General features: G+C 42.3%; 1 protein-coding gene across 1 annotated transcript; it reads left to right on the top strand.

Moving 5' to 3' along the window:
- The first annotated feature begins 8,938 nt into the window (after positions 1-8,938).
- On the top strand, positions 8,939-11,737 carry LOC111333124 (uncharacterized). Its single transcript, XM_022938643.2, has one exon. The coding sequence runs from the start codon at positions 8,939-8,941 to the stop codon at positions 11,735-11,737; it is 2,799 nt and encodes a 932-aa protein (XP_022794378.2).
- Positions 11,738-11,942: the final 205 nt, after the last annotated feature.

Below are 11,942 nucleotides of genomic sequence, written 5' to 3'. Positions count from 1 at the left end.
GATAAAATCAAGAGAGCAAACCATGTGAAGGCCGGTCTCTCGAAGAATAAGGAGAAAAACAGAGACAAAATCGATAATATCGTGCGACAGATCGACACGCTGAAAAAATATGCCGACCGCATTAATTTACTCTCGGGTGGTGAAAAGATTCTTGTCACGCAAGAGGGCAAGGGCCACTCAAAGCGTAAATACACGCAAAAGAAGCGAAACGCTTACAAGATTGAAAACAACGGACAATTCGGTGGTCTCTTGATCAACCCCACTCGCTTAATAAACGAAATGATAGTTGAGGCGACCAGTCCTTCAACCGGTTCTGTTGTACATGAGAAACGAGGTGACAGATCCCTCATAGATCTGTTGACAAAGAGATTTAATCCCAAAATTAATTACTCACAAAAATCGATGGATATATTCAAAGATCTCACCAAACTCGCAAACCTTCCGATGCATAAAACATCTGGGAAAGCGAAAATGACTGGAGGGGTTATATTTACAGATTTCAATGATCTGAAAGACAGATTAATTAAATTGACAGGCACTATAGACGCGGGCAACACATCTATTCAACCGCGTAACGAGGTAATGGAGATTCTCGATCACCTCGTCAAAAAGAATGAAATTTCGAAAGAATTTTATTCAGCGTATATACAAAAACATCTATCGTAATGGATAAGCTTTCAGAATTAGTCGATTTGAATAAGGAAATGTTGAAAATGATGAAACAAGAAGTATCGCTTCATAGAGACCCAACATTGATTGCCATAAGCTCTTTGAATTGTTCGCGTGGGGTGAGCCATGATTTCACAGTAACATTTAATCCTGTGATGAGGTTTGACCCAAACATAGAGAGTACTTTGTTGCTCTCGATGAAATTGCAATGAGTTACAGCTGGTACAATGTGTCAAAAAGCTATTCAAACAACAAACTAAAATATAGTCACGATTCAGGTAATACTTGGACAGAGATCGAATTACCAGATGGAAATTTCTCATACTCTCAACTAAACGCTTATATCCAGAGAGAACTCGAGGGAGCAAAACATTCGAAAACCGGTATCGAACTCAAATTTGTCCCAGCCCTTTTCAAATGTCTGATCGGTCTCGAAGACGGATACCAGGTCGACCTACAAACCGGAGACTTTGGCGATCTCATCGGTTTTGCCAAAAAGATTGTGACAACCACTAGCTATAGCGACAAAATACCAGACATAACGAGATCTGTTGATGACATTTATATTCGAACGAATATACTCTCAGAGAGCGTTGTCGGCGGTAAACAATCAGATGTTCTCTTTCGTTTCAGCGTAGATAATTTACCTCTCTCCTACCCCTTCCATCTAGAGCCGAGGCTTAAGAAATTTAACAAAATAAACACAGGAGCCATTAGAGATTTGCGAATCTACATAACAGATTCGCTGGGTAGACCGCTCAATCTCAACGGCACAGGCGTCTCACTAACACTTCTCTTCAAGTAAACGTTTTTCAAAAGAATAAATAATTTATTTCATGCACTTGAAATAAAGAACGTGTTATGGGTCGAAAGCGTATGGGAAGAGATGCCAATGGCAAAATCATAATACAAAATATTGATGAAGATTACTCACTTCAAGAAGGTGAAGGAATTTTCGACGCACTAAAAAGTGTAGCTGCGAAGGTTACAGGTAAAGCCGCGAAGGAGCTTGCAACAAAAGCTGCTACGAAAGCGCTTGAGAAGGGTGCTGAGCAAATCGGGGAGAAGACGGGACAATTACTCGGTGAGAAAATCTACGATAAATTCACAACACGAAGCGCTGAAGTCACGCCGCAAGTCACACCACGCGAACCGCCACGCGTGGCGCCCGAAGTCACACCGTCACGCGAAGCGCTCGAATTGCTACAAGGTGAAGTAAAGAAAGACAAAGGAGATCAGCTTGTAAAGCTACTCCAAAAAGAGTCGGCACGCAAAACACCGTCTTCACCCTCAGTAAAAAAAAAATTAAAAAAAAAAAAACAAAAAATAAAAAAGAACCCTCAGGTGTGTTTTCAGACTTCGCTGAACTTTTTTTGTAATAAAAAAATCTTGTCACTCTAACATAATCAATCAACATGTCCTCAATGCGCACACCTAAATTTGCCAAAGGCTACGAATTTCGCAGCTATGAACTCGATACTCCGCTGCAATCAGCGCCAGCCAACAACACTTATCAGCAGAAGGATTCCTACAAATTTACCGTAGACACTTCTACAGCCTCTGAAACAGTGCCCGACTGGTATAATGCCTATTTTGAGATGGACGTGAAGCTCACAAAGATGGACAATACCACGTACGGAGCCGCTGATGCAGCTGCTATTATCAACGGAGGTTTCAGTCTAATCGAAGACATCAAAATCTCTTTTGACAGCACACGAGTGCTCGATCTCCCAAACGCAAATCATGCGGTTAATGTGAAAAATCTCACAGAAATGACCGATGAACACGCGAGGAAGGTGGGCCCCCGGCAATTTTTTTATAAGGACACTGCCACGGGAGCTGTGATCCAGAAGTATACAACCCTCCAACTTACTGGAGACGCGCAAAACATCGCACCCACAGACAACGCAGCTTATAACGAAGGCTTTGCCAAACGAAAGACTCTTCTCGCCGCAGGTGCGGAAAATAACATCCACCTACCGCTTAACCGATTCGGCTTTTTCCACTCTATGGAGGAACAATTAGCCCCCAACGGAAGAGTTTCATTTGATGTTAGGCTTGAAAGCGATGATAACGTCTTATTCAGATCGAATGCCGCCGCCGCGGGACGCTACATCGTGACCAAGTTCAAATTATGGGTGCCTTTCATCAAGTTCAACGAACTTGGGGTTAAGGCATATATGGGTAATTATCTCAAACCCCACACATGGACTTATCTGAAAGAGCAGATCGTCTTTTCGAATCCGCTTCGACAGGGGTCAGGAACGTTCCGAATCTCCAACGCCGTGAGAAGGCCGAGACTGTAAAAAAATGATTAAAGATTTTATTTTGGTAGTAATAAAAAACTATCAAAATGCAAAACGCTAGTGACAAAAAGACTAAATCGGATACCCTTTTCAACGAAATCGTAAAGCACGTAGACAAGCTTTCCGTGTTGAACTACAAGATTAAATCGGTAACCCTTGCCAAAGAAATCGAAAATGTTGTAGACAGCCTTTACGAGTTGGTCCTAAAAATTTATGAAGAAAAATAGACCTAAGGCCTGCCGGCTTCCTCATTCGTTTCAAATGAGGAAAGTATTTAGGAACCTCAAACTTCACCGAAGCGTTTTTCATACCGCTTGAGTACTTTGTTACTCAAGATTGGGCATAGATCTGTGATCGTATCATCGATGAGTTTCACCTCATTGAGAAACGAAGCGCTGTCGAACGGTCTACCCCTCAAGTATGATCGCAGTTCCGTTAATATTTTCTCATATGTCGTATACGAGAACTTGGACATATCTATCTTTCGATCAAACTTCTTCACATCTGTGAAAGTCTTGAGAAGGAGACCGACCCCCGATATCGTACCAAGCGGGATCGGGTTCATGGTTATCCCTCCTGCTACTCCACCGATAACGATGAGCAAACTACTCCCCAGGTTGCAGAGGAGACTCTTGCGTTTGAAGCTCTTGAAGACCATCCTTGCGCACCACCACTTCTTGTGATAATGTTTGTATAGAGCCTTGAGCTCTTTGATCTTCTCCTCTCCGAGAGAGTAGTCTATGTGATTGAAATTGAAAACAGTGTTAGCCATTTTTTATGAGTTCCTCATAAAAAAAATGTTTGTAAAAACAGGGTAAACGTAAGTTCGCCAGCCTACTCTTCATCTTCGAGTTCATCTTCATCTTCTTCGAGTTCATCCTCAGAAATGGTGACCAACGCCATCCTCTGCGGCAGCGGTCTCACAAACACATCGTGTAATTTGAGCTGTGCCGATACGGTATTATCGCTGATATAGATACTATCGACAAGTATAGCCATCTTCACTTTGATATATTGATCGAGGTAATCGAGCGGATTCTCTTTTGATTTCTCTTTTGAGTGGAAAAGAGTGTGTATCCTCTGAGTCTTTTCAGAGTACATAAGCTTCGTGTAGAGTATCGGAGGTTTCCCTTCTTTTTCAACCATAGGAAACTTCATCATTTCAGCAAGTTCTTCCCCGTAAACTTCCTCAAGATGATCACGGCAGAGATGTTTTAGCGCTTTCAATGCTGCATAGAAGTCAAACTCTTTTTGTGTTGGCTGATCTTCGTATGAATCCCAGAGGGATACAGGGATCGAATAACCGGTGATATCGCCCGTCTTATTCAGGCTCCCTTGAACACCAAACGAGAAGCGGAGCGGGGATAATATCAGCAACGGTCCTGGCGCATTTTCTCCACAGGCGTGTTTTGCCTGTATGTTGATGCGTTGGTGACCATGTTTGTTGGTAGTCGCCTCCTCGAAAATAACATTATACTTGTTAACATTATTGCAAGATGTGAGAGACATTTTTGATACTTGTGATTCTCGTGTGTTATACTACTTCCAAAGAAAAAAATTTTCCCAAAAAATAAAAAAAGCGAGGGTGGGACTTATTTGAAAATTAAGCGGGGCCCTCGCTTTTTTTCATCGTCGAGGCTTATTTTTGTGATAAGTCCCATCCTCGCTTTTTTTCATCGTTGAAGCTTATTTTTGAGATAAGGCCCATCCTCGCTTTTCGACAATTATTCCCAAAAACCAACATACATTTTCAGCCATTATTGTAAAGGTTGAGGCTAAAGCAGAATGGTTAACATACCCAAATTAACTTCGGAGAGTAGTACTCGAAAAAGAAAAGTGCCCGGCGTTAACTATCTCGATGAGGAGTACAGGATGTTGATCGCGGGCCCTAGCGGTAGCGGAAAGACGAATACGCTTTGTTATATGTTGAGAGAACCGCTTGTCGTATACGATCAAATATACATCTATACTCCAAACTTTCACCAAGATTTGATACAGGACCTTGCGAAGATCATGCATCGTCACTCACAAAAATTAGGTTATGAGATTTTGCAACTGATGGATCCTTCTCAAATCCCTGATACAACCGAGTATCCCAGTGGCAATCGTAAGGTTGTGATTTTCGACGACTTGATCACAGCGCCGAAAGAGACTCAAAATAAGATTCTTAAACATTTTATTGATGGGCGTCATCACCAAATTTCCCCGGTATACCTATCCCAGTCGTATCACAAAACACCTGTTGACATCAGGCTGAATTGTAGCCATATGATCGTCTATATGCCTCCAACGCAGCGACACCGTAAATTAATCGCAGATGAGAATTGCTTTGATGTTGACGCGTTTACAAAATTAAAACCATATGATTTCCTTTTCCTTGACAAAACAAAAAGTACATGTTGTCGAAATTTCGATGAAAAAATATAATTGTATAATATATATTGTTCGAGATGAAAAGTTACTGCGTGAAACAGAGAAAACAGACTCAGTCTGTACCGGGGAGTGAGAGGCAGGAGGTTGCGAAAAATGGTCGACTGATGATAAAATCGAAGTGTGCTAAGTGCGGCATAACAAAGGTGACTTTTACTGGAGGAAAAAAAAAGGCGGGGCGCTCTTTGAGGATGTAGGGAGAACCAGCACTTCATTGGGGGAAATGGCATTGAAGGGGATTGTGAATGTGGCTCAGCAAGGTCTTGCGAGAGCAGTAAAATCGGATTATGTGAAAAATAGGATGAAGCAGACCGCAAACAAGTATTTAGATGAAGCTCTCGATTCTTTTGTTAACGATACGAGTAGAAAAATCAGTGGAGGAAGTGCGTATAATGCTTATGATGTAAATCAAGTGTTGCCAATGTCGATGTATGCTCCTGATGGGGTGAATGATCCAACCCACCCTCTTTACGAAGGAGGATCCTTCGATATTCATAAAGCTATCGGAAAACTTCCCAAGCCCAAATCGGGTTGGACTCTCCCTGGGCATAAATATACTGGACCCTACAACGATCTTGATAAACAGTTGAGGTTTGATCCAAAGACGGGACAGATTCTTGAGATCTATGACCCGCCAACAGGCTCGAGCGATGCTATTGCAATGCAACACGACGTGGATTACAGCGTTTGTGCAAACACCTCTGATCCAAAGAAGTGTAAAAATGCGGCTGATCGTAAAATGGTGAAAGCGCTCGATGCGATCCCATATTCCGATAGGCAGTGGGGGCATTACCTTGCGAGAAACGCCATCAACATCAAACAGAAGCTCGGTTTGGGTTTGGGAGGTAAAAAAAAGTCGAACCCGACCCCCAAAGGGGGTGGCAAAAGGAACAAGCTGATGAGTTGCATAAACCCATCAGACGAAACTTTACAAAGCGGCGCGTTATTGTGAACGACATCGATGACACTTGGTGTTCTGACTTGGTGGAGATGCAAAAGTTTTCAAAGTGGAACAAAGGCTATCGTTATCTGCTGATGGTGTTAGACATTTTCAGTAAGTATGGCTGGATTGTCCCGTTGAAAAATAAAAAGGGTGAGAGCGTTGCGGAGGGGTTCAAAAAGATATTCTTGAAGGGAGAAAACCAAAGAAAATGTGGGCGGATAAAGGTAGGGAGTACTACAATTCTTTTGTCAAAGATCTATTGAAAGCTGAAGGTGTTGAGTTGCACTCAACAGAGAATGAAGAGAAATCGTCTGTGTGTGAGAGATGGAATCGTACGATCAAAACGAGAATGTGGAAGCAATTCACAATTCAAAACAACACGGTGTATCTCGGCATTCTCCCGAAGATTCTCGAAAAATACAACAATACAAAACATAGATCGATCGGTATGACTCCTGTAGAGGCCTCCAAAAAGAAGAATGAGAATGCTGTCTATTTGAAACTGTACGGTGAAGAGTTGAGCGAAAAGCGAGAGAAACCAAAGTTTGCTGTCGGTGATCAGGTGCGAATTTCCAAATACAAGAGAAAAGTGTTTGATAAGGGGTACACACCGAATTGGACTGAGGAGATCTTTGTCATTAACGCGATACAGTATTCCAACCCGATCACTTACAAACTGAAGGATCTTCTCGGAGAGGACATGAAGGGCTCTTTTCATGAACAAGAGCTCATAAAAGCTAAGCAAGACCTTTCAGGTCTCTTCCGCATTGATAAGGTTATACGAAAGAGTAAAGGCAAAGCTCTCGTGAAGTGAGTGGGTTATCCAGAGAAATTCAACTCGTGGGTTGATGAAAGCGAACTTCAGAAGTTATGAAAAAAATGGGTTTAAAAAATGCTTGATAATAAAATAAGTTATTAAAATGGCGGAACTTGAAACTCTTTCAATAAACGCGTTGAAGCGGAAGGCGAGAGAAATGGGGTTGAAACAAGCTTACTTACTTGACAAAGAAGGGATAATCGCTCTCATCAGAAATCCACCTGAGGCGGGCTCTCTCGAGACTCTGTCGAAAGATGAACTCCTGAAAAAGGCGAAAGAGCTTGGATTACGTGGATATAGCAAGAAGACGAAAAAAGAATTGATTGAATTGATGAGAAACCCACCAGACGTGCAGCCTCCCCGTGCAAGGTATAATGGTGTGAATAGAAGGGTGATATTATCACCTGTAGATTCAGATAAAACTGAAGATGAACTTGTTTTTCCCACAATCAGAGCCGCCTCAAGACATTTCAATGTAAACTCTGGAAGGTTTGGAATGAAGCTGAAATCGCGTAATGAAAGTACGAGAAACTTTATTGAACTTAATGGAGAGAAATTCGCTCTCCGTTTCGAAGCTTACAGTGTGAAAAAGAATGAAGAAGAGGCCTGAGGCCTAAAGCGTAAGTCTTCATGACTTGGAACGAGTCATGAAAATATCAAACCAATTGAAAACAATCCAAAACAATCCAAAACAATGGAAACGCTCGCGGCTACTCAAAGTATTGAGAAATCCGACGAGACCACAGTAGCACTACTAGTACTACTATTAGTACTACTACACTAGTACTATTAGTATTAGTAGCATTGCTACTACTAATTGGAAAATCTGTTTTTAAGTCGAAAAAAAATGGGTTTAAAAAGATAAATATTATGTTGAATATATATTAGATCATCATGGAAAGAATCACAATCGCACGACTTAGTCGGATGGTAAATAAAAATCGCCGTCCCGCCTATCGAAAAACCGAATTCATCTTACCACGATTCAGCGGCAGTGCTGCTGCAGTGGTTTCCAAACCGAAGAGGTCTCGAAAAATAGAGTCCATCTTGAATCTGTCAGGTTGCTCCCTACTAGACGCACCGATACCGGCGCATGAAATACCAAGAGGACAGAATATATTAAAACCGACACCTGCACCACCACCGAAAACGCTTGAAAAGATTAATAAGGTTGTTAAAGCTGCAAAGAAGAAGGTTGAAGACTGGGGGAAATGGCTGAAAGATCAAGCCGGCCGGTCTAACGCGCTGAGCAGCAGAGCTGCTGATGACGCTTTGAAATCTTTCAAAGATCATATCAACGAATTATACAAACAACCCCGTTTCAAACTCTACGAGGATGTGTCCTCTATGAGGGGTTTCGCTAAAATGCACACTATTGATGGCGTTGAGGGTTATTCCCCCTTAAATTTTCTGAAAGCTGTAAAACCGGTCATAATCAAGTTTCTGTTGACGCAGAAAAATATCAAGGCGAAGTTCGTACTGAGATGCTACATGGAGAAGGTAAATATCGCAACTGGTGAGTCAACGCTTCAGCATGCGATATTTCACTCATCGCAAAAGATTATCTTTGAAGAGACTGACCGAGAAGAAGTTTATCAATAATGTGTGGAGAAGATTTTGGAAAGTTTGGCTACGTTTACGCGAAACGGGAGCGGTTGGGTTGTGAGCTCTGTTGACGGTTTAGATTTACACACGGTGAAATACAATCCTTTGAAAGGATCATCATATATTCCGCTTCCAAAACATCTCGCAGACAAGAAGGCAATCATCAACATGCAGAATAAAGATGAGGAGTGCTTCAAATGGTGTGTGACAAGAGCTTTGAATCCTGTGGAAAGAGATCAAGAGCGTGTCACAAGGATTTTGAGAGCGCGGGCGGATCATCTTGTGTGGGATGGGATTGAGTTTCCGATGCAGGTGAAAGATATTACCCGATTTGAAAGGTTGAACCCGGGTCTTGGCGTCAACGTTTACGCCTACGGTAAAGGTGGGTTTAATCCCTTGAGAGTGAGTAAAGCTAAGACTATCAAGGTTCATATCGACCTTCTTCTCATTACTAAAGGCGAGAAAACGCATTACTGCCTGATTAAGTCTTTGAGTCGACTCGTATCGAGTGATTTGTCAAAGAATAAAGGTAAAAAGTTCATATGCCGTAGATGTCTGAATTATTTTGGGTCTGAGAAGCTGCTTGAGACTCACGACGAGCTTTGCCGGGATCATGACGCTGTGAGAGAGAAGATGCCGGAAGAGGGAACTTATCTCTCTTTTAAGAATCACCACAAGAAGATGGACATGCCGTTTGTTATATACGCAGACTTTGAATCGGTTATCAAACCTATTCATACATGTCAGCCCAACCCTGATGTGAGCTACACCGAGAAGAAGCAACAGCACATCCCTGTGAGTTTCTGCTACTTTGTGAAATGTAACTTCGACGGTAGATTTTCGAAACTGTTTGAATACACGGCCAAGTCTGAAGATGAAGATATTGCTCAGATCTTCGTTAACTTTTTGGAAAAAGAGGTGAAGAGTATCTATGAATTCCCTCTTCAAAAGATGAAATTCACAAAGCGCGATGCTGAAATCTTTGAAAATGCGACGTCTTGCTGGATATGCGGTGAAGATTTCGACCAGATGGTTGAAGAACTGAAAGTACTGGAAGGTGTGGGAGAAGAGTTAGTTCAGGATGGGAAAGTTCGCGATCATTGTCACTACACTGGGAGGTTTCGCGGAGCTGCGCATAACAGCTGCAATCTTAGATTCCAACGTCCAAAACTCGTACCTGTGGTGTTCCACAACTTGGCTAACTACGATGCGCATCTCTTCGTGAAGAATTTAGGTGTTTCAGAAGGCGAGATTAATTGCATTCCCAACAACGAGGAGAAGTACATCAGCTTCTCGAAAGATGTTGTGGTTGACAAGTTTTTCGATGAAGAGGAAGAAAAAGACGTTGTTGTCAAGAGAGAGTTGCGATTCATTGATAGTTTCAAATTCATGGCATCTTCTCTTGACAGGCTTGTGGGAAACCTCAGCAGCGACTCTTTTGAGAATACGGGGAACCATTTCCGTGGAGAGAAGCTTGAACTCGTGAAGAGAAAGGGGGTGTATCCTTATGAATGGATGGATTCAATCGAGAAGCTTGATGAGACTGAGCTTCCACCGAAAGAAGCTTTCTTCTCCGTGTTAAGTGGTTGCGGTATCACGGATGAAGATTATGCTCACGCTCAGAATGTATGGAAAACCTTTCGAATGAAAACGATGCGAGATTATCACGATCTATACAACCGAAGCGATGTGTTGCTGTTGTGCGATGTGTTTGAGAATTTTCGAAAGGTTTGCAAGGTGAATTACGAATTAGACCCCTGTTGGTATTTCACAGCGCCTGGACTTTCTTGGGACGCTTGCCTCAAGAAGACTAAGGTGAAGCTTGAGTTGTTGAGCGATCCAGATATGTTGCACATGTTTGAGAAAGGCATTCGTGGAGAGATCTCGATGATCTGTTTGAGACATGCAATGGCTAACAACAAGTACATGGGTGAGAAGTTTGACCCCGCCAAACCATCGCAGTTCATCGAATATCTGGACATGAACAACCTTTATGGTGCTGCGATGCGCATGCCGCTGCCGACAGGTAACTTCAAAAAGAGAGAAAAGAAAGATTTCAAGCGGTGGGAAGAATACCCCTGCCTTGTTGAGGTTGATTTACCTCCCATCGCTGAAGAGCTGCACGATTACTTCAATGACTACCCTCTTGCTCCTGAAAACTTGATGATTGGAAAATTAAAGAAGCTTGTCTGCACGTTAAACGAGAAGAAGAAGTACATCGTTCATCACGAGACTCTGAAACTCTATAAATCTCTCGGAATGAAGATTGGGAAGATCCATCGGGTTATTAGTTTCGATGAGAGCCCTTGGATGCGAGAGTATATCGATCTTAACACTGATTTGCGAGCTAAGGCTCAGAACGACTTCGAGAAAGACTACTTCAAATTAATGAACAATTCATGCTTTGGAAAGACGATGGAGAACATTAGGAAACGAGTAGATGTGAGGCTTGTAAACTCGGAAGAGAAGGCGAAGAGGTTGGCAAATAAGGTGAATTTTGACCATTGCACCATCTTCTCCGAGAATCTGTGCGCGATTCATATGAAGAAAACGCAAGTTTACTTCAACAAACCGCTCTATCTCGGGATGTGCATTCTCGATCTCAGCAAGAAGCTCATGTATGACTTTCACTACAATTACATGAAGCCTAAGTATGGAGATAGAGCAAAGCTGTTGTTTACAGACACAGATTCTCTTTGTTATGTGATTCAGACAGATGACTTCTACGAAGATATTTCTTCTGACGTACATCAACATTTTGACACGAGTAACTTTCCAAAAGATCATCCTTCTGGGATACCAAACGGTGTGAACAAGAAAGTGGTTGGGATGATGAAGGATGAATGTGGGGGGAAAATTATTAAGGAGTTTGCCGGGTTGAGGCCCAAGTCGTATGCAATCAGGATTGAAGATGGAAGAGAGGAAAAGAAATGCAAGGGTATCAAGAAATGTGAAGGTGTAGTCTGATCGTCCGGGTGAGTGTAGTCCTGAGAAGGACTGTTGTCGGTGGCAGTGACTGACGTTTCGACAACCTGTGCGGAAGTCATCATCAGAGTCAAGTGAGTGATTGTTGTCAGTAGAATGTTCTTATTCCAGTTCGTGTGGAATAAGACGAACTGGAATAAGAACATTCTACTGACAACAATCACTCACTTGACTCTGATGATGACTT

The sequence above is a fragment of the Stylophora pistillata genome, chromosome 2 (genome assembly GCF_964205215.1).
Source record: "Stylophora pistillata chromosome 2, jaStyPist1.2, whole genome shotgun sequence".
In the NCBI taxonomy this organism is placed as follows: Eukaryota; Metazoa; Cnidaria; class Anthozoa; order Scleractinia; family Pocilloporidae; genus Stylophora; species Stylophora pistillata.
Note: the sequence above shows the minus strand (reverse complement) of the source record. Positions and strands in the feature narration are given on the sequence as shown.

Coding starts and splice junctions, on each gene's coding strand:
- LOC111333124 (XM_022938643.2), top strand. CDS start 8,939: ATGCAGAATAAAGATGAGGAGTGCTTCAAATGGTGTGTGACAAGAGCT.